Consider the following 27,395-nt stretch of genomic DNA (forward strand, 5'->3'; position numbering starts at 1 on the left):
CCGAGGATGTTTTATTTGTCCAGTGACGGACATCCTTTGTGTACAAATGAACAGGAGTTGCGTGTTTTCGTCCATCATTGTCCACAGTTTCTGACCTCTTAGTGATTACCCTTGAGGTAAATGTAGGCAAGAATGATATCAGAGGAAGATAAAATGCAAAAAAACTCGCTCTAATTGACAATCTACAAATGCCCTTATGTGCCCAGCCTGTTAAACTGTATTTGCCTACATCATTTTCGCTCTGGGTATAAAGCACTCGAGGTTTTCTGTCCACATAATTAAGAAAAGTCTGAATTTGAGTATTAAAGCTGCCTAATCCCAATAAATATGGATGAGACTTCTGTCCTCCGCCCTGTTTAACAACCTGCAGTGTCTTGCCCTTGTCTCTCAGATGTTGGCTTTTTTATGTTTTCTATCGACCGAATTGGCTGCTCACTAATGACTCATTATCATGGCATGATTTCATAATTACCCTTCTTCCTGGCAAACCCGCTGCGCTTTCATTTAGGCATGGTCGAGATTATGAAACTGCAATAACTAAAGATATTCGGTAAAGCCTGTGACACACAGGATGTTTTTGTTAAGCTGGGATATTCTAGGAACAGTGGCGAAGTTGGAAGTTTTGAGGAAACCTGTCCTCTGTCTGTTTAGAGAATTCCTTCCTGCTCTGACTGATAAATAGACGGGACCATGTAAATACTGGAAAGAGGCCCAGCAGAGCAGTTTAATATAGAGCATCAAATAAAACCATTTCGGGCTGAATGTAGTGCCAGGTACGCACCGAGAGAGTTGCTATTTTTACACTAGGTATGGCTACGTGAAGGCACAGAATCAAGTCCATACACTCTGAGGACTTTATTTAAGTAGTAGAAGGATTATACAAGTGTGACGCTTCTTAACTTCAAATCCATTCTGCAGTTGTGGACAGATTTTGGAACACACATTCCACATAGCATTTGGTGGTAATCATAGTTTCAATGCAAATTTTAACCATGCTAGCATGGCTCTAAAGATAGCAGCACTGGTTTGTCGATTGGTTAGTCCACCACTTTGATGGAAGTATTTCTCAAAGTTTATAATGGACTACTGTTAAATGTTGTTCAGACATTTTGGTGATACTCTGTCTTTTCGTCTTGCTATGTTGTGAGATCGACATTTGAGGTTTTTGGGCAAATACCTAAGCAACTGGCAGTCAATGCAATTGGAGCAGATATCCATGGTGCCCAAAAATGAATCCAGATGACTTTAGTGAGTTTCAGGACTTTTTGTCTAGTGGCACCGGCAGGCTGACATTGGTGGTTCATGATGGAATTCCATCAAAACTTCTGGATGGATTGGTATGACACTGGTGCAGACATTTATGGGGGTTTTTGTGAGTTTGGGAAACCAAACTTTTCAATTCATTCAATAATTTCAGTTTAATTTCCTTTACAGTGAGCACCAGATTCTTGCAAGCTTACTAGAGTGGCTGTAGATGCATATTTAAGGAAGGCATCATTATTTTTTTCATTTTTCCCAACTAATCCAATGAAACAACCAAATTAAAGAACCACTCTTTGGTTCAAAACCTTCCAACTTACTCAGCCTATTTGTGGTTCCTGCTGAAGATGTAGATCTCTTTAAAAAGGCTTAAAGGTGGGTACTTACGTTTTTAGCAAACTTTAGTGAAACAGGAGCAATTAGTGCACTTGTTGGGGATTACTTTCATTTGTAGCTTTGGATGGCTCACAAATAGCCTGTCAGCCACACCAGAACTGTGTACGTAAGATTGACTCATTAAGTAAACTACAGTGCCCAATGTTCATCTGAGTGGAAAAACATTTACCCAAAGCAGTTGTGCCTTACTTTTATACTATTTGGATAGTTTCTGGCCTCTCGCCCGATGATAGCTGGAATAGACTCTAACCCACCGTGACCATGTATGGGATAAAGTGGGTATAGCTGATGGATGGATGGATGGATGGATGGATGGAGTGTCTGTGTCAGTGCTGGAGAATGGTCTGGCTGCTCCCATTCTTCTACTGGGGGAAAAAATGCTCTTGCTTTTTGTATGATTGTATTCCAATCATCTCGGTTGACACTGAGCCCAGGATGCAGCAGTGGTGCCCCTGCAAAATAAAGTTTAATTTACCAAAAGAATCAAAGTAGGCCTGCTTTATTGCACCAATCAAATCTTCATCAAAACTTGACGTTTTGCACATGTAGGTTGCAAGCTCGGACTGTTGTTCTTTCCTGTGGCAATGGCAATATTAGAAACTAAAATGAAGAGGAATAGAATGCCATGTGAAATGTGTGGTAGAAAATCCTGTGAGTTGGAATAAATAGAGAGTAATAAGCAAGCGTTTGGCCCCCAAGGCAACGTTTGTTGATAAGGTCATTACTGTTTGGATTTGCTGACTTATATAGATATTTCCAAATGCAACGCCCCAACATGTATGACTCTTTAAATAAGAACATTTTCAGTTACCTCCAGATCTCTTGGCCCAGATTGTGCCAGTGAGCAATTCCACCTCAGGCTCCCTTCAGAGTAATGAAAGCCATCTTGTAAAACCTGACATTTTCAATGTTTAAGTAAGTATTACACCTTTCTGCTTCATCTCAGAGCCCTGAATGAGTTCTGTGATATTGATAGTGTTCATAAAATCACAATTTTTCCCAAGTGTAAAACTTTTTAAGCAATATTTCAGCAATATTTATTGCTGAAAATCCTAATAAGCCTTAGGTATTTTCCATTTTAACTTTCCCATCAGTGAGGGGGGTTCTCATTTAAGTTTTTAATTCAAAAGCTCCTTCACGAGGCAAGATGACTGACTCTATATTTTAAAGCTCACATTTACAGATAATATCTATATTATGGGGCAGTCATAAGGTTTACTGGTCTATCATTACATTTCCCTTAAACTCTATGGGGGAAAATATAGCTAGTAATTGGCTTTCTTGGATTTTTCCTTTTCCCCCAAGATCCCACTCTGCTTTTACCTAAACGTTAAGGCCACAGAACATTCCACGGAGCATTTCCATTACTTTTTATAATGGCAGGAAGAGGGGAAACTGCCTCTTAGCGCACATGTTCACCCAGACACCAACTCACACAGTTCCGTCCCCTGTGCCCTTTATCACCTTTTCTTAGCACTTTGTTTCGAAGTTTCCTTCCCGTCAGGTTTTCCTTTCACAAGAGTGTGTATCCTCCCCGGCAGTAGAACAACAATGCCCCGCTTCATTTCAGCTCTCCGAGATCTGAGACCACTGGAGCCAATGGGCTGCTAGGCACATGCTAAAGCCATTAGGTTGTGGATGACGGCGGTTAGCCACAGAGGCATCACAAAATAACCATCTCACTGTGTACATAATGAAGCTGAGGGAAGGAATGGGGTACTGTATCAGCTATCTGCATGTGTCTGCACGTGTGTCTGTGCTGAAATGTGGCATGTTGCCTGTCCAACCAGCAGACTGCCTGTCGTGCAACTTTCAAAAAGAGGAATGTGCCTTAAATGCCTTCCTCACATATTAAGATATCACTTCATATTACTGTATATTACTTGTTCTGTTAATTTAGCCAAAAGTCCCAAAGTATCTGCTCAGTCTGACAGATCCTAGCCATGGTTGAGGAGAGCTCTTATTATTAGACACATCCCATTTGGTCTCTCAAAGCTCAGCTCAGACAGTTTGATGGAGGACTCTCTCTGGAGCCGGAGAATGATTTAATTACAGTCACTATCTCAATCTGAATTTACTGCGGGTGCATTCATAATGCATGTCTTACTTGGTATCAGTGGACCCCAATTAGAGCCGACGAATAATCGTGACAGAACTAGTTAAGTTTTCCTAAAGATGTGCAGCAAAGCTTTGTGTGCAACATTGGAAAGCAGAGTTGCAATGAGCGATTTTCCTCACTGATTAATCTATGTTTGACATTGGTAACTGAGTGGGCAATCATGTCAAATATTGTGATAAATGCTGAATTGAACCTGCTTTTATTGATTTTTTTTTCACCACTTGGGGGCAGCACAACAGTCTGATGCTTATTCTATATATTGAGTGATATAGGTTTTGAAGATCCAGAGAATGTTGTTCCGCTGTTTTGGGCTTTGTTATTATGTTGTTAAAAACTCAAAACCAAAGATGTATCCGTGTCACCAGGGGGAAGCTCTCCGGTACATTCTGTTTGGACTATTAACCAGTGCAGTTTCTATGGAGCAGCTGACAGCTGCATACTTCACACTTGATGACAGCACTTAGCGTGAGTGTTGCTTCCCTGATTTCCAGCTTCAGGAGGGAGTATTTTTTCTCTGGTCAGAATCTGTCGACATAAAAGACATACAAAAAGCTCTCAACTTTTCCTTTTAAAACATCTTTACTGCATTGCAGTTGGTGGTCTGCAGCATGTACAGTATCATTTCCACAGGGGTTATGTGTTATACAGTGTGTCCCAGTAAGCTGGATTCTGTGCTGCTTTGATCAGGGTAGAGTCCCCTCACTAATCCGCTTGAGCTCTGGATGTTTGCCTAGGACACATACACACACACTCTCACAAATTGTGATTAAAAAACAGATGTGAAGGCCTAGCCAAAAAGATGAAATAGTCAGAATAAATCAAATGGGAACAAACTGACATAACATTCAGATAGTTGACTTCAAATTTGCGTGCACTTATGTCCCACTTTTGGTGACTTAGGGTTTGTATCTCGAGAAAGTTTCCTCATGACATTATGTCTGTGTTTGAATCTGTACAGTGTGTGTACAGAGGAGTTTCATGCTCTTCATCCAGAGCAGTTATAAGGAGAATTTAATGACGTAATGCACACATGGGTTTTCATGTCTGTACACACACCCCGTGGGAAAAAAAACGAGATGATCTCTGATCTATATTTTAATTACAGCTGCAGGACACAGACAGGATTAAGGAATGTAAATGTTTCTGTCACTTCTCCTTGTCTTTTTAGCAGCCATTTAAGAGCTCTTAATAGCTCTGGGCTTAACTGCAAATCTCTGTGTTCTGTATTTCAGTGTTAATAAACAGGTGGGAAGGGATTTTATCTGGCTACAGCTGAGGAGCTGAAAGGGCGTCACAAAATGATGGAGTTGGTAAGACGAATGAGAAAGAAGAAATGGGAGGAGAACTCAGAATAAGGCAGAGGAAGAGAAAAGGGGTGCTACTTGAGTGTTTATTATAGCCCTGCCTGCATTACATCACTGAGATGCTTCAGCACTGATGACATCGTCAGACTGGGAAGGAGGAGGAGGAGGAGGGGGGGTGGGTTGGCCCCGGGGATGATGTCATTAATAACCAATCCGAGGACTCGAGGGGCCGGAAGGCTCTGTCCAGCTCCTGAGGCTGAAATAGTAGGATCTGTGAAAATGTCTTTTTCCTTCCTCTCAAATCACGGAGCCTTTTGTGTCTTGTGCACTTTTCCTGAGGTTATTTTTAGGCTTGTGTTAAAAATAATTTATCTCAGACCCCGTTTCTGCCGCTGACACAGAGCAAAGGGTAACTGCAGCTGACTCTCACAAAGTGGATGGAGTTGTACGAACATAGCTGTAACGACATTAGCATTTAACAAACCTAATAACACATGAAGGAACTGCTTATTGTCTGTCCACATGGATAGACCAGGGCCTCCTCTGCTGTTTTTGGTATGAACCATGCAGTGCTACGCTTTTGACTTGTCTTTAAGGAGGGCTGAAGGACAAATGGCCTTTTTCCTGACTTTGCAGAGCTAACATATTAGTATTCTATATACCTACATACAGTATAGTACATTGGGAAAAATGGACTTGTGACCTTAATGCAAAGCAACGTTTGGCATAGTCAGCAAAACAAACTTTGTCTATGTAACAACACATAATTAGTCCTTAATCAAAACCTTGATCAACAAATGCAGCAGCATTCACTGATTGTTGACCTCTTATAGGTGAGCTCAACACATTGTAAGCTCACACTGACATATCATTGACTTATGAAGTGGATTTGGTGAAAATTTTAGCAAGCTGTTGCTTATTTACACATCCAGCAGACATGGAGTAACATCAGCATTCACTTGTTATTAAGAATTTGATCACTGAATAATTCTAAGTTAAATATTCGCTCTTCTTTTGGCTCTGTTTTGGTCTCCACCAACTCTTTGAGGGAATAATTGTCTCTGTAGCCGCTACATGCTCCATTATGCTGCTGTGAAAGAAGCATCCAGTCTATTAATTGGAGCTTTTCTGATGGAAACAGCTGCATCTGGAAACAGTGCAACGAGAGCAGTGGGATTCCAAAACAGTAAAGTTGTTGGTCGTAAAACCGAAACAGTTGGCTAAAAGACAAATGTCTGTTGGTTTTGGTAATAATTCTAACTAGGAGTGACATCTTACACATACTCATATATCTATCGGTAATTCATTGTTAACATTAAAGAACTGATTAGAGCAGCTTTAAAAATGTATTTGCCTCGTTCATAATCAACATTCTCACTTCTGTGCATCTCTTCCTGCAACCTCTTAAAACTTCCTAGTGACCAGCTATTAGATTAGCTCACTAAGCTGCAAATGGGAGGTGTTAGTTAATTTAATATGCTCTCAAATAAGGTTTAAAATACAAATTCCTCCCACTGCTGAGGAAAACGGATTAGACCACAGCAGAACTAGGAGGCAATGCGATGGGACGTAACTGTTTCGTGTTGTAAGATAAGTCACGCTGCCCCCACTGAAAACCCCCTCTCCCATACGTACTCCTGTGACCTGATCCCTGCTTTTGCATCATGGCGCCGTTGTGGTAAAGCTATTAAACTTTGCAGGCACTTACTTTTTCTCCTCCTCTGCCATGGGAAAGCTGCAACATTTCCTTCGCAGCAACCGCACTACAATAAAGCTCGTGTTGTTTCGCTTCCTCCCCCTTAACGTCGATCACCTGCGGTCTTGTGATCCGATTAAGAAATCTCCTATTTCAGTTTGTGAAAATATTTACGTGTACAGTATATCATTATGTTTTTTTTGTGTGTGTTTATTTTGAAGATTTTTTATTTTTTTTTCGTCTTTTGCACAGACCAGTGAGGGGAAAGAATGCCCGTAGCCCACGGCATTACAGTTTATGCACACTTTCTGCATCAAGGCATTCACTCCTTCCCTCTGAATAGGGTCTGGCCAAGCTGGTCCACATTCACAAACCTTCCCGTCCCAGCCCCTTCTGCTCCACAGAGCCGTAAGCTTGGATACAGTCCACCCATTGACGCACATATACATCAGTGCAGCAACACGCAGCCGTAAACACACAACACATGGACAGCACACAGCAGGTTTCACAGATAAAGACTGGGACAGAGGCACTAGTGTTCTCAGGATCTCAGAGTGGCTCCCCCCTCCTCCTCCACGGGGCCCGTTTCATATCCCACCACCACCTGCATCACTTATCAGCTCCAGCAGCACTCAGCCCTCCAAAGCAGGACCTTATGCAGCCACTCAGCTTCATCACTTCTCCAAAGCATACACATGTAAATGCTTAGTTTTGTCTGCTTGGAGAATATAAAACAGTCTGCATAGTTTTGCACTGGCCGGGCAGCACATTTTAAAAACAATACAGTGAATCTTGTGTGTGACATTTTATTTCCTGAATACAGTTTGTTGCATTCTTAAGTTGTTGGTCAGTAATAACCTTTAAGTTAACGCTGGTTCTAGGTTGCAGAGAAGAAGGTAAAGGCAGAGATACGCAGTGCAGAGGGAAAGTGAGGAACACATGATTGACTGGCTGGCAAGGTCTGGGTCCTAAGCTGCTTATCACTATGAAGAGAGTCAATTGCAGCGCAATCACTTTTTAATAAACTTGTGAGAGACCCGACATACTGAAAGACATATTTAAATGGAAGTCATGCGCGGGCTGAACGCGTAGCTAACTCACTGCAGGAAGAGGGGACTCAAAGTTCCTTTAATTTGCTCAGGACTTTACTGTGATATTGCAAGTGCATCTTCATCTGTCTTAAAATCTGTCCGACTCCATCTAATTATCACAAGAGCAGATGCTTCCTAGCGTGTTCGCCCGAAATAAGCAGTTTTGTTTATTTACAGTGCATACAGTATATGTGCCTGTGTGCGGTTTTGTATGCCGATGTCACGAGTGCATTTCTGCTGTGTGCACTTGTTTTGAATTTGTTGACACAGAAAACTCGCTGGAACAGATAAGAAATATCTTATCAACAAGCACACAGTTTGAGAGAGGCCTGAGAATTTGACTTTTACTCGCTTCGTGCAGCTTCTGTTGCAATACTTGGGCAAAGTTATGCAGACTGATGGACAGTCAGCAGAACTCTGCAGGTAGATGTGATGTCCACAGCGAAATTATCATCACATGGCCAGAGTTCAGCGGAGCTATGATGGCTCTCCTTGTCAGGAGAGAGGTAGCAATGTCGGATTTTGACAGAATCCCATGCAGATGCAGTTTTCACGGATCAGTTCTCCTAAAAAGTAAGAATTTCAACTACTGGAGTATACCTACAAAAACAGGGTGATGGTGTTCAGTTTAGAGAGTTGTTGATTCAGTTTTTTGCTGTATTAGAAGTTGTGTTTTCTGGTTGTTGAATCATAATAGGTGCTTCTATGAGTTGCACGTCTGATATTTTATGTGACTATTTCTATCTAGTTTTACCAGTGAGGCAAAGTGCAATGAAAATAACAGGTGTGGTTAAAATTGTGACACTGAAACTCAGATATTGAATCTGCACTACTTTTCACACTTGACAGGGCGTTAAACAGATGAGTCACTCACACTGGGAATCTGTTATGATTAAATTAACCGCAATGACATATTTTCTAGCTCCGTGCACTCTGATCAGTTATCCAGGGAGAGAGTTCAGACAGGAGCCCCTCTGGAGATTACAGCACACAGGAGGCTGCGACGGTCAAACCACAGTGAGTCAGATTTTGGAGAAAAAGTTCTCTCAGGCAGGAGGAGACGAGGTAGCAAATTCTTCTTCTGTGGCTCCTGGGTGGATGTCCTCCTCCTCCCAGTTGCAGCTGTTCTCAGCATCCCTCCATCCCTCCCCCTCAGGACGCCGCTGGCCTCGCTGTTGTCCCAGAGACCGTTGTCACGGGAAACCGGCAGACATCTGAGCCGGTGGCTAGGTTGACTTACACCTACTCTGGCCACGAGTTAATGAAGTGTACACACCGCTGGGGTTTACTGGCAAACACATGTGCGCACACACACACACAGTCATGAGGCACACTTAACAAACACATCAGTTCATTAAGCAGCACTTAGTGTCTTCGTTAATAAATGGCAGAGGAAATATTGTGGAGCTTATTTCCTCGTGCGTGGTTGAGAAGTCACACAAACACACTTTCTCTTTTGTTTTTTTTTTCTTCTGTCACATGCCTCACACACACACACACACACACACACACATTGTAATTTCCTCCTGATCATTGCCCAACATGCCCGGAGCATGCTCAACAGCCCCCCCTGGTGTGGGGAAAATGCAGGGCATCGCAAAAGTAGCAACAACATGTTTGGTTTGGGGCAGGGAAAAAAAGAAAAGTCAAGAGCTGCTTTATTGCTTTGGATTGATCCAGAGCTGATGTGTGTCAGAAAGGGGTAGCAGACAGACATGCTGTTTGTGCTGATGAATGGAGCCGGCCAATAAACAAAGCTGTTTGTTTGAGTTGTCCTCTGGCTGTCTTGGAGAGAAGCATCAGAGTTAACAGGCCCGCTCCGCCAGTGGCTTCGTCTCTCGCCTCCCCTCAGCTCGTTTGCTTTGTTAGTCGAACAACGAGGAAGAAACAGCAGAGAAGCGAGAGAACAAAATGAAGGACTTGAAGTATTATTTGCTTTTACGAGGAATGCGGCACAGCTTTGCCAATTAAATAGACTGAGGTAAACTTTATTGAAGTTGTAGTCCATTCAGTAGGAAGGGTGTTAACTTTTCACTTCAGTTAAAGATCTACAAGTCTCGCTAATTCCACAGAAGCCGCTCCACTCGGACTCAACAGGCAGTGAAATCAATTTGCCATGCTTTATTGAGTCCAGCTACAGTGAAGGGACTTCAGCTGAATGTGCATCTCCTGTGTGATAAATGTGTATTTCATCATTATTTTTGCAATGTTGAGCCGTCAGATTCTCTACTCTTCCGTAGCTGTTTTGATATCGCATCCACTCACTCTGCACCGCTGCTACTATTCCCAGTGCTGACACCCACACACACACACACACACACACACACACTAGACCACATGTCTGTAACTCATATCTTTTGGCCGACTGCCTGTCAAGTTGGCAGCCCTGTCTGTTTATATGGCTTCAGCAGAGCGGAAAGTCTGGGAAGGCCCGTGTACTACACACACACACACACAGATACTGTATATATCCGTGCACATGTATCTTAATTGAAAGGTGAATTGCAATCAGTGTATGTACCACACAGCTCTGGGTATCTGCAAGGTTGAGCTGAGACAGATGTTGCGGCGGTCTTAGCTAACAGGGTGGGGGCCAGTGGTCATTACCAGCTGGGAGAAGCCTCATTAGCCGAGAGATAGGGGTGAGAATAAGACAGAAGGTAGGAAACATGAAGAAAAAATGCAGAAAATAAAAAATAAAAAATGCGAGAAGAAAATGTAGTTGTTTGCTGAGGAGTCAAAAAAAGTTATGTAACAAACTTCCAGAGAAATCAGACAAGTGAAATCCCAGTAACTTTTTTCTTTTTTTTCTTTTTTTATAAGCCACTAATGAGGATTTCATTTGTCAGCTTCAGACTGGTATGTATTATTCATATGTTGTGTTGATTTTATTCATGATAGAGTGGACAGTTGCATATTTAATAGGGAGGATAGCCCGAGAGGAGACATTTGGGAAACACTGTTATTTGTTTACTGTACAATATGACAGTGCCGGTGTCCCAGATGTACAGCACAGCTAAGCGCGGATGCTCTCACAGCACACGGAGGTATTGTGGCTTCACTGCTGAATCAACAGGTCACATAAACAGAGACAGGCAAGGGAGGGAAGAAAGTTGACTTTATTGCGCTGAAAAGGGGAAACAATAAATATACCAAATTAGATTTCTTAAATTATCCTAAAACTCAATAATGAATTATTAAGTCCAGCTCTGTTCTAAGACGGTACAAAGTCTAAAAACAGCCTGTCGCTCTCCACATATTGCAACATCCTGACCTGAAACTGATATTATCAACCTCTCAAATCATAACAAAGCCGCAGTCATCCACAGGCCAATGGAGGGAATGACTTCAGGGTAAAAGGTCACCTTCTTCACAAAGGCCTCTCTGATTGGAGGGTTTTATAAGTGGACAGTTTTCTTTGTCAGTGAGCCTCAGGCCAAACTAGAAGTGAAATTCCTTTTGTTTATGAAAGGGGTCTATTTTCCCCCTCTTTCTGTGTCTGGATTTGCTATCGCACAATGCAATGTGAAAGAGCTGATATGCCTGAAAATTGTAGTTTTTATGACTTGTAGTTGAAAAAGGTGAAACAGATACTCAGATGGGAAGTCAGATATCCGCTGTGAGTGTTAGTGCATGAATGTCTGTTTGTGTGAATATGTGTCAGTTAGAAAAATGTGGCCAAGCTGCATTGTGAGGGCATTTTTTTAAATCCTGTGTCACTTACCTGCTTGGGAACAGTTTATCTTTGAGATCAGCAATCAGTGAGATTTCACTGTTGAAATTTTTTGGGGGTTTTTCTTTTCCCTGCAGACTTTGAGGTCACCTCCACAGACTCTTCACATTAGCCCTCCACTGCAGCTTGGCAGTGTCGGTGTGCAGCGCTGGCTGTGGGTGGAAGAAAGTAATGCGATAAGTGAAGGACATGGAATCAGGTGGTCTCAACCTGGCACAAAAAGGAAGACTGATAGAAAAACAAAGGTTCTTTAGACACAACATACATGGGAGTGGGAAAATAGTTCCACAGTTTTCATTCTAGTTTTTGGTCTTAAAATGTACATTTTATTAGATTAATTCAGTGTTTCAACAAATTTATTTCGAGACATTTCTTCAAAAAATGATGACCAAGAAGGTAAAAATTTTACAGTGTTAAAAATGTTTTGAGTAATGCTAGCAGCTACGGTAACAATTCTAAATGTTGATGTTTAATAAAACGATTTGCGATTTCCCAATCTTAATGATTAAACTTTTCATTCAAAGTCATGAGTACCAACCAATATGGTGGTGCTAGATTAAAAATCAGGGGATTACAAAATATATCATTAGGATTTGTCCTCTTGGAACCGTGAAGGTCAGTACAAAAATAGTACCAAGTGACAAACTAGATATTGAGATATTTTGCCAAAAGAGTGCAACATTTGACCTGCCAGTTGCGAGATGATTAAACTTTTATATGCAGTCTAAGGAGGGAACACCAAAGTCATTAGGTTTTATTCTCTGGGGACAATAAAAGTCTGTTCAAAATGTTATTTCATCATAAGCGACATACCGCCAAGGAAGTTCCAAAAACTGCAGTTCCTCGAATGGCCACTTGAGGCTAGCTCCAAAACCGAGTCAGTCTCCATTAACCTCTATATTAAAATGCCCAACTTTATGGTAGAAATAAACATGTTGACGACGTGGTACAACAAACAATTTGGGTCTCCATAGCTACATTCCTTGTTCGTGATAACTCTATAGGGTGTGATTTTTTACATAACTCATCAGTTTAAATTGCATTAAGACTTAAAGTTATGCATAATGTGTGACGTTCCTGCTTTGTGTGACAGCTGGATGCCGTCACAGGACAGCTCATTGGCCGGAGATGTTTGCATGGCCTCAGCTTAACTCGTGCGCCGCCTTTTTACACATTTTTGGATTAGCCTGATGGCTGAAGCCACCACACTGGGCTTCAAAACTGCTCTTTGGGAAACCTATGGGTGACACTGATGACGTACAATCAATGAACAACTCATAGAGATATTTCAATCAGAACCAAATTGATGGACCAACTAACTAACAGATGGAGCAAGAATTTAATCCATTGCCACTAGCATGGTTAATATTCTTAAAGTGGGTCACAATCACTTCACCCCACAGGCAGCAAGGCAAGATTTTAAGTCTCTATAATAGACTTAAAGCCTTGTTAAACTGGATATTATTGCAGTATTACAAGCTTGAGTTATTCTAATCATATTTAAATAAGATCCTTTGTGTACGTGCGGCTCGGTTCCACATGAACAGATCATCTGATATTCAAACTCTGATAACTTTTACAAGATAAAGATACTGTCAGATACTCAACAGTGGACTAGCACTGTTATGTGTATCACTATTCATGGCTTCAGGGTACTGCTATGTGAGCCCTGCTTTTATTGCACACAACAGGGCTTTGTATCTAACTGCATAGTTATGGGACAGTAATAGTAGGGGAGAGTGGGAGTGTGCACAGGGATACATTCCTCCATAAATAAGTGACAGCCAGAAAGTAACTGCAAACAGCAGGACGCCATGCTCCTTGTAAGACCCGGTGTTCACGGGCAAGTGCTCCGTGTTGTCTTTCAACTGAGAGAACCATCATTTACTCAACACTGGCAGCTGTGAAAGAGAGAATGACATTCTTGAGCTATTGGAGCGAGACACAATTCACTTGCAGATCCCTGGTGACACTCTAAAAAGAAGGAGGTCATTTTTTTGGCCTGGAATGCTGACAGTTAAAAGTGCAGTAAGGCAGAGTGTTCAGACCGCAGGATGTAATTGTTGGTTTGGAGGAGCTGCGTTAATTATGTGTTTTTGGCCTAGCAAGGACTGACCTTGTTGGTTGGATGGGATGATGTATGTGTCATTGTCAGGACAGAAGAATCCTGACACATAAGCACTGACACCGCTGCCATAACCAAGCTGGCGGCTACATAACTCTACATTTTAGCTGTAATGTATGTAGAAATCGGCAGAATTTGAAATTCCGGGTTCGTCTTCGGATTACATATTTCCCCCGATATTTAAAACTGCACTAGGCAGAAATCTTTAAAAGGGTAAAAAGTAAAAAACCCACCAGAATTTTTAAAAAATACAGCATTCTTCCTGCAGCTCGTATTTCTCCCCTTTTAACCTCGGTCCCTTTACCCAAATGAACAACAGCGAATGCAGATGCTTCAAAAACAGTCAAAACCAAAAGTCAACATTCACTTGTAGCTCCACAAGGGATTCAAACTTCCCTCTCCTGGATGAAAGTACTCTGTTGAACCCACCACATCCTTCTCCCATCGTGGACTTTTGTTGCTCTTTATGCACTCTCACTTGATTTCAGTGTTGAAGCCTTGGGACTGGCCAAAGTCTTCCTGCCGCTGGATAATTTGAAAGACGGAGATCTAGTTTGCTCTCAGACATCTTAAATTACAATATAGTGAAAAGTTTTCCTGGATTTTTTTGCAGGATTATATCAAAATTATGCCATGTGTCAAATATTATTTTCCCTGAGATCTTGCGAAATACATCAGAATCGGATATCACATAAGGTTTTAAAGAACTTCTAAGTGTTTTTTTTTCGTAGCACAAAACAGCTGGAGCTAGAGGAAAGTAAGCGGATCTACCGTTTTGCCTTCGATTAGCAATCAGAAAGAATACCACATTTACTCCTGGTAGAGGAGATAACTCTTGGGAATGAATGTGCATTAGGGAATACTTTGAAGTACGACTAAATGACGTGATCCCCATCTATTGGCCTGCTAACTTTCTGGCTTTTTGCGGCTGAGTGCACGCGAGGGAGTGAAGGCAAGACAGAAAGTGGGTGGAAGCAGACTCGTCTCCATATGTTAGACATTATACGTCAGCTGTTGCATTGTGTTTGTTCATGCGCTCCCCTCACCAGTTTCAATTACATGGCCCACAAACTAGGCCATTGATCCCCTCACGTTTTCCTGCTAAGGTACGTCGGTTTGTGCCTTCTTCTTCCAGCGCGTTTGGATCGGCTCACTTACATCAGCAGCTGCAAAGAAATGAACTCAGACGCCGCTCTTTCCCCTCCCCCCCCCCTTCACAACTTCCTTTCAAAAAAAAAAACACACATACATGAAGCCCGGCGAGCGTGTTCGCTGACTGGCAGGCAAACAGGACAGTGTTACTTTTCATAAAAACCCAAGAGCAGCAGCAAACACATGGTGTCTCCTGCGAGGTTCCTAATTGGAAGCAACGCAGCCGGCAGGACTGACACTCGTCTTATTCTGCCTTGTTGATCGGATAACTCGATCGCATATTAGCTGGCTGCCATTGCTCCGAGAGCAGCAGCAGCAAATGTGGCTCAGAAGTAGGTTATGACACATTTGGATGCATGCAAGCGTCTGGTGGGCCCCTCAGCAGGGACGCAGAGCTAAACAAGAGACAGCTTGCACAGAAAGTCTCGATAAAGAACAGACTATGTGACTTTGCGTGGCAGTTTGACACCTGTTAGTTTCGGTATCCAGATTTAAGAGAAGAAAGTGTGTTTCATGCCAGTGTCTTCTTTTACAGTGCTCTATATTCTCTCTGTTTCTCTCGCACACATTTACATTCAGTCTATGGCCGCTCCGGAGCAGCAGTAAGAGCTTCTAGCCTGAGGGTGTGGGTCTAGTCGCTCTATGTCCTGGAATGCAGTTGACTTTCTAAATCCCCACTAGTCTATCCTGGGGGCTGTGGGGCAGGGCCTATCTCAAGCCCCCCTTTTCCACGTGAGCTACGTCTGGAATCTCTAAGCAAGCAGTTAGCTGATTCTCCCGGCCTCACTTATTCATCCGGCCCCTGCGTCTATGTGTTGATCTTGAAAGTGCAATGGAAGAAGAAATTGCACATGAAGACAAAGATTGCTCACTTGGGGAAGGTAATGAGCTTTCTGACATGCCAAATGAATTCAGATGCTTTGGAGGTTTCGAGTCTGCTCTGTCTGCTGAGTGCAATTTGGTTAGCAGTGGGGGAAACTGTGTTTGGGAGTTAAAAATAGGATTGGAAGTACATGAGACGTGCTGCAGCTCTGAACTTGAGTAGGGTAGGATTTTGGGCGGATGGTGCCGGTGACGGGGGCATGATCGTGACGCACCGCCACACGGTATTTCTCCAACATTATTCCTGCTTTTTTGTGTCAAAGCAGTTTTATGTTTCCTCCCAAAGATCTGCCGGTGGAAACAAAGTGGATCGGGTTGAAAAAGACAACGAAGAAATGTAGTGGGATGGCACAACAAAACAAAGAAAAGCTCAGCCATTGCAGCGACTAAGCAGGTGTTTTTAGCAGTCACAAGTTACTGCAGTGGTTAAATCAGTGAAGTTACCTCTGCTTCAGTCCTAACATGTCTTAGAGGAAAACAAGAAATTCCTTTTTCATGTGTGGCTCACAGCATGCACTTGAGCTTTCAAAGGAGAAGAGAAAAAAACATATTAAACCACCCACAAAATAGTGGCAAATCACTTGAAATTTCCTCCTTCAACTGTTGAAGAGCCGAACTCTGTAAGAGGTCCTTTATTTTCCGCCATTACCCTCTGAAAGGTACACATTATAGCTCCAGCTACCTGTCTGCAAAACAAGGCAGCAGATCAGCTTGCTTTATTGCTTTTTTTTCCCCCTTCTGTTTTCACACTCGAGCAGCCCTCCTCCTTTACTTCCCTCTCTCCTCTTGTCTCCTCTTCTTGTGGTCTCTTCTTGCACCGCATCTTGTAGCTTTCACATTGATGGATTATAATTGTGTTCCCGGGCGATGATTGATTTAAGATAACAAGGGTGCAAAGGTATTTATGTGCCTAAGGAGTTGTGTTTACCTTTTCTCCAATATGCCCCGTATCAAATATCTTTCTGACATCCCTTTTGTTAATTTCACATGTGATCAAAGGGAGGGAATAAAGATATCTGTCAGATTATCGGAAGCATGCCCAGTGACAGGTTGGTGTTGCTATGATGCTGCACACACGCTTGTAGTAACTTGAAAGCTGGCGTTTAGTGGGAGCAGAGCGCAGAAGAGGCATTTCCTCCTTTAATATTTTTATTAAAAATCTCTCTTCAAATAAAGTTATTGCATCCGACAGCGTCTGCTCAATCTCAACATTTTTCAAGGCATGCGATGTATAAACAGATGCTCTGGGCATCATCTCCAAGTTTCTCCATTTGTGCCTCTTTACATTAATGGATATTCTTGGCGCCTTTTATAGGAAAGAAGCCAGAACAGCTGTTTCAACTAACTGTTTTCACCACCAATATTGTGTCTGTCACACTCAGTTGGGAAATATGAAACAGTATGAATATGTAATGAGCTGGATCTGCTGTGTGTTAGAGAAAATATCAACATTTTGAGCATGGATTGAGTCGTTTTTTATTCCCGTGAACTCACACTTGCTCCAGACATTTTTAGATGATTGATTTGCCCTGACATGCCCTCCTCATGACTGACAGAAGAATAACTCACGTGCTTGTTGTTGATGTCAAAACATAGCTACAGCACGTATGTTCTGACCCCTTGCTCTTGTGTCCCCTCAGAACAAACCAAAAGCAACCTGAAGGTAACCTCTCCAGAGGACGCTGAGCACGTAAGCCGCAGGCAGGCCTCCCCAAATGGGACGGCTTCTTCGAGAGGGGACTCCAAAGGCGGCCGCACTGTCCCTCGAAGGCACACGTTAGGAGGAGCCCGCAGCTCCCGTGAGATCCTGGCTATGCAGCCGTCAGATATGGACAAGAAGAGGGAGGCCTTCCTGGAGCACCTGAAGCAAAAATACCCCCATCATGCCTCCGCTATCATGGGCCATCAGGAAAGGCTGCGGGAGCAGGTCAGTGAGTTGCAGAAGGCCGGGGTGTGAAAAGTTCACACTGAGGACAATACTGTGAATTGATGTCAAATCTGCACACTTTAAACAGATTAACAAGGAATCAAATGTGTCAGGGATTCCTAATGGTGGAAAACTTGCAGATAATTACCAACTCTGTAGCAGTTCCATTCAGCAAATTCCTCACAAATTTCATTTTCAACCTTATTTCCTCTCATAGCTGAGAAAGTACGCAGCTACAGTGTAAACAAAGCTTTAACTGGCGGTGCATTTAGCAGTTAAAGAGCCAGGAATTTCCCTTCAGGAGCAGGTGGTGACTAAAACCAAAACTAAAAGGAGAAGATATATACATGACAGCTACAGGACTAATACTGATGTTCCTCTATGTCATCTTAATGTGTAAAAACTCCATTTTCTGTCCTAACTGCTGCCGCTATCGTCTAATAATGCAGATTTAATTTAAGACCTTCTCAAGCAACTCCTTTCCCCATAATATTGCAGTTCATTTCAGTTCATTCCAGTGCAACTGTATCCAACATCTGGGAAATTAAAATAAGCTACAAACAGTGATTAACATGAAAACTATGAAATGCGCATGAATATGAATATCGAGGTTCATAAATCACACATGAACGTGTATAAAGTGTTTTTGTGCAGTCTTGGGTTGCAGGCATTTTTTATTTTTCTTTGTAGGCTGCAGTGCAAAACTGTTTCCTTCCACTCTTTTGCCGCAGGTTGAATGTGAAGTATATCCTATAAATCTGCCTGTCACGTTCCCCTCCCACTGCTGCTGTGAAACAGTGAGGTGTGGAAAACATGCAAACCGCAAACACTTTGAATTGGCCATATGCTCCCGTTTTGATCGCCGTAACATGACTTGTTTCAAAGCTTCAGACTGATTTGTATATTCTAGACTACAGAATGATGTATATGTTGCATTACTCAGGGTTGTTTGGGAGCTTTTGGAGCTCATAAAGTATCCCTGTGCTCTCTGAAGTCACCGGGGAGGGCAACACAGAGGGAGTCTGGACATTTGGCTCACCTGGTCATTGTCTTGTTTGTTTGCTCCGGGTCAAGGGAGACAAAAGGGAAGAGCGAGCTGGCTTTGTAGCCAAAACAATCGAGGTAATGGTGAGACTGGCACCGAGCCACAGGGGAGCTCCAGGCGATGGTACGAGCCATTGTGCAAGAGGGATTTTGTGTGCTGTTTTCAGACCTGCCCACACGGCCTGCCCACATGCAAAGTAAACCCTTTTCATGAGGCGCTGTTTCAATCGTGCTGCACTGATCATGAACTCTGCAGATTTGCATTGGTAGTATCAGTCAGTGTAGATGATGACATAAAGTGGATCAACCAGTTTGGATGCTTGTTTGTCTTTTTTTTTTCGTGTCGTATCTGCTGGTTCTCAGCTTAAATAAGTGTTTCTCCACGGTGGATAGAGTTTGTTGTGAGATGTAGGTAGTCAGACAGGTAAGTTCAGCTCCGGACTGGGGTGGAGTCAGAGTTGCCATAGTGACGCATGATGTCACCGCTGGAGGGGCTCAGTTTACTTGTAGGTGCCTGTTGGAGAGAAGTGGCTGCCTGTGTGAGAGCTGTGTGGAGCGCTGCTCTGCAAAAAAAAAACAACAGACTATGGATCTGAAGATTGTTCGGAGACATGGCTCTCTGTACGTGAAGCCCGCACAGGAATTAAGATAAACTTTTTTTTACGCAGAAAGGAATAAACTTCAGCGCTGTCGCTCCGGTTAAACGCGTTAAAGGTAAGACAGATCGATTAATTTGCCGTTATTTTTACGCGAGAGAGCGAATTCAAACACATTAAAAACATCAGTACTGAGTGTTATTCTAAACAGCTTGTACATAAACGCGCGCATTGTTGCGCTTTTTTACGCAAAGGAGCTTCTTCCCTGCAGCGCGCACCAACCAGCCCGCTGTCAGGTGCTGCAAAACTTCCGAGACGCAAAACTTGGCGCACAAGTTGTTTTTTCTATTGTTATTTTTATAACAAAATAAGAAAAGAATGGAACCGCAACTAATTTATCCTCCTCATTCATGTTCAGTCACATCGACGCCTTGAGGTCACCACTTCCAAATGATCCCAAACGTGCAATCATCTGCAGTCTTCCCCTAATTTCAACGAGATGGCAGATGTGTAGCTGTAATTGCAAAACAAATTATCTTTTGTTGAACGGACGTTAAGGGTTATAACATAACAACATGCTGTGTCTTGCGTGATGGTGATGGTGATGATGATTACATGGCCGGTAGCTGTTGTTACTGCATGTTTTGGTAATGCCATATTATTAGGATTGAGAAGAAGATTTACACCATGACATCTTGCGTGTCATTTTATATTTCTCTTAAAAAAAAAGATCAGAATTGGAACCTGCTTTGGAGAAGTTGCTGCTCCTGAGGATGTTTTTGGGTGTGTGTGTGTGTGTGTGTGTGTGTGTGTGTGTGTGTTGCATTTACATCTATTTCTTGGCATGCAGTCAGATGTGTAAATTTTTATGGACTCATTCCGATGGACTTGTTTCCGTGATTAGATCGCTTGTAATGTGTCCAGGATTTGTTGGATGTGTATCTCACATTTTGGCTATTTACGAGGGCAGCCACTTGCTGACTTCACACAAGTTAATAAGAAGCAACAAGAGGAAGATTAGTTTCTTTGTTTGTGTCAGAACTCGTATAAAAATATTGATTTCGGGTCACTCCAGGGTCAATTTAGTTGGGAATCCTTCATCCTTATTAGCTATGATTTATGTGACAGTGTTTTCTTACTGGCGGAGTTACTGTAAAATAATATTACGTTTTCTACCCTTTGAAGTTCTTTCCTTAAAGCAGCTGAAATGAGATGAGAGAGACAAAGTGCTCTGTCAGTTTGTAAGTGATTTTGAAATGAAACCACTCATATGTTATTCAGATGTGTGGGATGAGATTTTGAGCGGGCGATGGCTCTTTAATTTATTATGTCAAGGAAGAAGATACAAGATGCTGTCACAAAACAGACTGGTTTGAGCATGAATATCTGGCAAGATAGACTCAGCGCTGATAGATGCGGCGAAAAAAATGATGATTGAAGACCATATTTGGCATAATCTAATTCGGGATGTCGAGATAAACGCAATCATTCATTGCGAACACAAATGAAAACAAAACAATAATGACAAGTATATTGAAGTGTTTGTCATTTGGTGTCCTGAGGAGGTGTGATTATTGAGCAGTGGAGGGAAGCAGCCAGAATATAAGCCACCTTTGCTGGTGTTGTGGTGTATTCTGTGATAGATAGTGAGGTGTGGGAAAAAGGGAGGACTCGCAACCGTTCTCACGCAGATTTAAAGATCCCAACCATACAGGAAAAGCAGCATCGATGGCAATGCGTGCTTCAGAGGTGAGAAGGAAATGTCTCTGGAGGTTTGAGTTACAAAGGCGGAGATTTATCAAGGTCAGGCGGAAGTTGGGAAGATGATATCGCTTCAGTCTGTAAAGTGGATGTGACCCCACTCCACACAGAACAAATACCCCCACACACAAACTGACCTGACTTATTCTTATATAAGGCGCTGCTCCGTTCTTCTTTCGTCTTCTGTGATCCTTAAACCTACAACAAAAGCGAGTGGTTTAATTTCCTCCACTCCTCATCAGGCCTGCAAAGACCTGGATCCCACCCAGGGGAGATGAGATAACATCCCATTGGCCCGACCGCCACCCATCCTCTCACCCCGCTCTGTCTGCCCCAGGGGGCTTTTTGACGAGGACAAACTGAACTACTTGACCGATCGCAAACACACACACACGCACACTCTGAATTCCCTGCTTCCGCCTGTGTGTCAGTGTCTGTGTGTGATGAGCTGTGACTTGCCAGGCGCAGGGTTTTTCTCTGCAGAACCGAGCGGCCATGTTAGGACAGCTGTCTGCAGCTGTGGGCACCAGACGGACAAACGGACGGACAGGTCTGTCACCGCCAAGCTGTGATAATTCCATTGGCCGATCAGAGCGGAGATTGTGGTAACAGTGTGAGTGTCAAGGTGGCTAAATTAGTTTTTTGGTGCAATTTTCTGGCGTGTGTTCATACTGTAGTTCCCCTCCAGGATGCGCTTTTTATAGAAAAGGTGATGTCAGGTTTGTCTGCACCAAGCAGAGACTGATGACAGTTTGGTTTCTTGATTTATAACTGAGGGTGTTTTTATTTAATTTAAATCATATCATAGAGGAAAGACGTTTAATCAAGTTTTTATGATGAGGCTTGGATCACTTGCCAAATGCGGTCATTCAAAAACAAATTCCCAACAATGCAGGGTGGGACGATTTTAAAATATCTTGTGATGTTACATCCATAGTTTTCTTCCTTGTATGGATTTCGATGTGCTCAGTCGAGTTTGACGGCAAGCAAAAGGCTTGATAATGGATGTTGTCAAAAATCGCAGAATGCTGCTATAGATGTTGTGGCGATGACTGTTATTTCATTTCTTTAATTCAGTCTTCACCAACATTTTTTTGACTTGACAAGATGAGAGTTTTCTACAAAGTGAAACACCCATGGGAAAATATATGATTCTTTTATTTCTTTTGCTAAACGCTGTACATATAACACATGCTGCGATCACTTGTCATTTACAGTACATCACTTGAGGAGGCAAGAACAAAGCTTTTAATAGCAACACTAATTGGAAGACGCTTCGAAAAAATAGGATAATTTGGAAACTTTTCAGAACTGGCAGCTGGGCAGCATGTCAGCAGCAGATCAGTGGTATGAAGTTAACATGGAAACATTTAATAACAACATCAATGCCAATGAGATGGCAGCCCAACAATCCATGCTAAACTCAGCTACATAAATAGCACTGATTTGTAAGTATAGACACAAAATGCGCTGTGAACTCTCCCCCTGAGTCTTTTTCAAGCATTGCAGCATTTGGCTGGTCTCCCACATACTTTTCTCTGTGGGTTCCTGGCCCTGCTACGCTCTTGCTCCCTAGAACCAAGGTCAGCGAGATAACGCTGGCTCCGAGCATGCATCAACTCCCTGCAAGAGATCCGAACATGATCAGAGAAAAGAAGAATAGAGGCGGTGTCAGTCTTGGGGGAGTATTGTTCCTGTTTTTAACTAAGAATCATTTGTTGTTGGCACAGTCTTCCTACGATGGCAAGAGTATCACAAAAGCTGGACCAGGCATTGCATAGTGAAGCATTGTGTTTACTGTAGTACATATTGTACCTGGTAATTTGAAATCTCACAACCAGATACTGTGTCCAGCAGGTCTGCAAGCAAAGCAAAACATCTGTTTTTAATCATCCAACCCTGAAAACAGCATCTGCCACCTCTGCATGAAGCGACACTTTGAGAGCTACCTTCAGGAACACAAACAAGAAGCACAAGGTTAACGACGGCCATGCGTTGACCTGCCTGTTAACGGGGGTTACGTGGCGGGGGTTTGGGGTTTTTAGGGGTGCAGCACCTCCAGCCGAGAGGACAAGTGGTCTGCGGAGTGGCGCCGAGCTTGCGTCTAATCCCGAGTGTCGTGGTAGGGGGGGTTGGAGTGTTAAGCCGCTCTGACAGAAGGCCCTCATGGACCTGCCACTGATCACTGCTGATAATGAGTCAAGCCAGACAGAATTTTACACACTGTCTCAAATGCAATGCGAGCGCGTTAATCAGAGCAGCTAATCAGGTCTGAGCTCCTTTCAATGCTCTCTTGAACAAGAAACAGAGCTGCATTAGCACTGGTTTAAGTTTGCAGCAGCAGCAGCAGTCGTCGGACTTATCTCCACTTGTTGTTGCTCCTCTGGTTCAGCAAGCAGGTAGTCGTTAGGGATCCTGAAAAGTTGACTGATTTACAGAGAGCGCAGGTGAAACGTCTGGGACATTTTTAACCTTACGCCCTCACATTCCTTTTGGGTACAATTAAGGCCGTTGGTCAATACAGCAGTTACAGCCTGAGGAGACTCGTCGGATGACGTATTTCATCAGCTTGGCAGCCGTTTTGCACAACTGCTAATCAACCAAACTATGCCCATACGCAGAAGCCAAAGAGGTAATTCAGTCGTTCAGAAAAGAACAGTTTTAATATATGATGATTTCCACTAATTAATTTCCAATTTGCAGAGCTCAACAGCATTAATGGCATTGCTGGTCAGGACTAGAAGCTCGAGGCACGGTGTCAACAGGTTTGCTCTGTAAAGACGCATGTAGTCAGGTTTTCACATCCACGTGCTTTGGTATGACATAATGAGAGAAAAGGCCCCGTAGTCAAAGTAGTTTCTGGCAGTTGTTGTTGCTAATGCATCATGTGTAGTATATACATGACAAGAAAACCAGAAAATCAGCAATTACATAAAGTGTAATATCCTCACTAATGCTGTGAGATTAAATCCACTGTTGGTGTTGAATAGCCTGCAAGCTCTTTATTCCCAAATGTCACAACTCTCCCAGTTGGATTTACCTATTTCGTTTGGTATTTGAAGGAAGCTACTGCAAAATGAGTGTCTTGGCATTTCTCCCATTCTCTTTTGGCAGTTGTGGCTTGTTTTCATTAGTAGTTTTTGTCAACTTTGTTTTTGTGTTGCTTAAGTTTAAATTGCAGTGAAATCTGCGTAAACCCCTTGTCTCAGTTTGGTAGATTTGTTCTTTTTTTTAACCAAATTTCAGCTTTATTAAAACGTTATATTGACTTTTCAGAGACACTTTGTATCAGAGTTAACACAAAAACAACATGCAAAGCTGCTGCGTGGGACTTTGTGTACAGGTGTAGGGACTGAACTTCATACTAGCTCTCATCATGGTTAAAACCATTTTCATTAGAAGGGTTTCTCTTTGCACGTAATAAAGACACACCAAACTTGCAGATTAGAACATGTCTGTTTTCTTTGAACAAAGAAGAAGACTCATGTCTATAAATTCTTTTTTGCAATAAGTCAAGAAAAGATGAATTTATACGATGAACCGTTGCTATTTTAATATATGATATATTAAAAGATTCCAAGCTCTTTGGCTCTCGGAACCAAGGCAGAGGTGCATTTCTTCTTGTTTTTCCTGTCTGTACCTTCGCTTTGCAAGTCTTTGCATGCAGCCCAACATCTGGACTCCACCTTGGGCCAAAGGTATGAACTTGACTTCAAAAGGCAAAGCAGAAACAGAAGCACACCGGGATGATTTCTCCGCTGACAGGACCAACTCTAAGCATCTGGCTCAGACCTTATTTTGATCTCCTGTGCTTTATTTCCAGTCGGCCCTCTCGGTGGAGATGAAGGGGTGCAGTGTGGGTATATAGAGAAGAGCTCAGCAGTGGGGCGTCCCGGTAGCTCACCTGGAAGAGCATGTGCAGCGTATATTCAGTCCTCACCGCCTGGATTTAATTCCAGCCCAGACCACTTGCTGTATATTATTCAGTTGTCCTTATATTAAGGGCAAACCGGGCCAAAAATAACTTTAAAAAGCAACTACATTCCTCTGAGGTACAAAAGTTGCTTTTGTAAATGTGTAAGATAACTGCTCCATCAGTAGAATGAGAACACAGTTTCTTCTTGTCGAAACAAGATGACACGCATGATAGAGAACACCTGGAATATGAGGAATTGTTTATGGAAGGCGAGAATACAGCGGCTAATGCAATCAGTAATAAATTATGTGGTTTGACAGAAGGGGAGTATATGTGCTACAGTTGGCATAGCACCTCTCAACTATGACTTATGTTTTACGTATACAAGTGTTCGCACAGCCGCGCTACAGTATGTTCTGTTTAGTTGGTGGTTTAACACATCGCAGTGTTAACATGGTAGCTTACAAAACAAGTCAGTCACGAGCCCGGAGCTCGGTGCCGGGGAAAACGTGGTGGTGATTTAGCACCTTGAGCCTCAATGGCTGCTGTTGTTTATTGACAGTGGGAGTTTTATTGCATATGGTTGACTGAATCATCTCGAGCTGAGAGGTCACAACTTGTGTGTGTCTGTTTATGTGTGCATATTGTCTCTGTTAGAGGTCAAGAATAAGTCACTGGAGTCAGAAGTGGGTACTGGATGCTTGTACGTTACCGCCAGTCAGCATGAGGAGAAAAAAAAAAACAACATGGATCATTTATTCAGGAAATACAGAAACACTGGATGTACTGTATTTCTGTCAGGCTTAATAAAACCTTCAGCTTATTGCTATCTGATTTTTTTTTTTTTTTTTCGGTAACACGTGCAGACACAGTGAGAAACTCTCCTCAGGGAGAGAGGGTGTAATAAATCTTAGGCTCAGTGGAGGAGCTGTGTGGTCTACGGTGACTTGTTAATTAGGCATGAATAGCAAAGCCATTATCGGGGCTGGCTTCATGGGACGAAAAGGAGACTTGGCACTTGACAAAATACTGTGACTTCGAACCAGAAAAGATTACCTGTTCACGGTAAACGAATAGCTGAGGTGTAGCTTTGGCAGAACTAGAAATATGCTCCCTGATCAGCCATAACATTAAAGCCACCTGCCTGATATTATGTAAGCCCCCTTTGTGCCACCAAAACTATTACAATCTGTCTGGACTTCTGGGGGTGTCCTGGCACCGGGACATCGGCAGTGGATCTTCTAGGTCCTGAGGGTTTCAGGGTGAGGCCTTCCTTAGATCAGGCTTGTTTTGGAACATCTCATGGATGCTTCATTGGATTTTAGGAGTTTGCGCAACTCTTTGGGCTCTTGGTCGTGTTCCTCAAGCAGTTTTTGAAGTGTGTCAGGCAGCGCTGTTGCAAATGGGGTGAGTGCTTGATCTGCAGCAATGCTTAAGCGGATTGTACCTGTCAAAGTAATATCCACTTGAATGCCAGGACCCAATTTTTCCAGCAGAACATTGGATCGTAACAAGAATATCAATGTTACTCCCTTCACCTGTCAGTGGTTTTAATGTTGTGGCTGATCGGTTTATGTGTGAGTAACATCATGTAGAGGATACATGACTCTGATCCCTCTGAAGAGAAGAAAGCCTTCTTTGTCCGGTGACCACAGGCTCAGAGCCACACACACATCCACTCATGCTCAGATGTACATGCAGGGAGGCTTAAATTAGACATGGAAGGTCCTTTATTTTACCACCAGAGAGAGAGCGAGAGAGAGAGAGAGACGCTCTCTGGAGACAGCCCAGGTTCATGTGAAGACGTGTTGAATAAATGGGCGACCTGAAATGTGAGCACGGCCCTGTCCACTTTGCATTTCACTGTGAAGGGATCCTCTGTGCGTGTGAGTTAATCAAACATTCATTGTGCTATTCTGGGATCATCCAAGTACTCAGAACTATGAAATATGTCTCGTTGTTGATAAAGGGATATTAAAGAGCAAGCCCGGACAGATCGCGCCTCTGCAACCCCGTCAGCAAATAGTTTGTGTTTGTTTGTTAAGGGAGCTGCTGAGAGAGCTGCTGAGAATGGGACTTTATGTGTGTACATTTGTAGATGTGTGCAAATCATTGCATGCAAGGATGGTACATGATCTGTCAGACTTAGTGTGAGTCTGGACCTGTTCTGTTATGCAACACTTTGGCTCGAGTGCAGGGTTGAAACCGCAACACGGCTTCTTGTCGTAAAATTATTAAGCCATACAAATTGTTCTTTTAATGATCCCAACATACCTAAAAAGTTTCTCCTAAAAACGTTTCACAGTGACGATCATGCGTTCCTGTATCAGCTGCTGGACAAGGGCTTTCCTGACTATTTCTTGTACCGGCTCTCAGGATCCTTGAGGATAGAG

At 42.8% G+C, this 27,395-nt stretch overlaps 1 protein-coding gene across 12 annotated transcripts in view; it reads left to right on the plus strand.

The window, feature by feature from the left end:
- Positions 1–27,395, plus strand: part of kiaa1217 (KIAA1217 ortholog) — a 117,879-nt gene that overhangs the window by 53,996 nt on the left and 36,488 nt on the right. For 10 of the 12 annotated variants that reach the window (XM_008280803.1, XM_008280814.1, XM_008280812.1 and 7 more), the window contains exon 2: positions 17,399–17,685. In XM_008280803.1, coding sequence (XP_008279025.1) covers positions 17,399–17,685 — 287 coding nt within the window. Of the gene's footprint in view, positions 1–15,706; positions 15,758–17,398; positions 17,686–27,395 lie in introns of those variants that run through there. The other 2 variants (XM_008280804.1, XM_008280805.1) reach the window with 2 other exon arrangements.

The sequence above is a fragment of the Stegastes partitus genome, unplaced genomic scaffold (genome assembly GCF_000690725.1).
Source record: "Stegastes partitus isolate 25-593 unplaced genomic scaffold, Stegastes_partitus-1.0.2 Scaffold210, whole genome shotgun sequence".
NCBI lineage: Eukaryota > Metazoa > Chordata > Actinopteri > Pomacentridae > Stegastes > Stegastes partitus.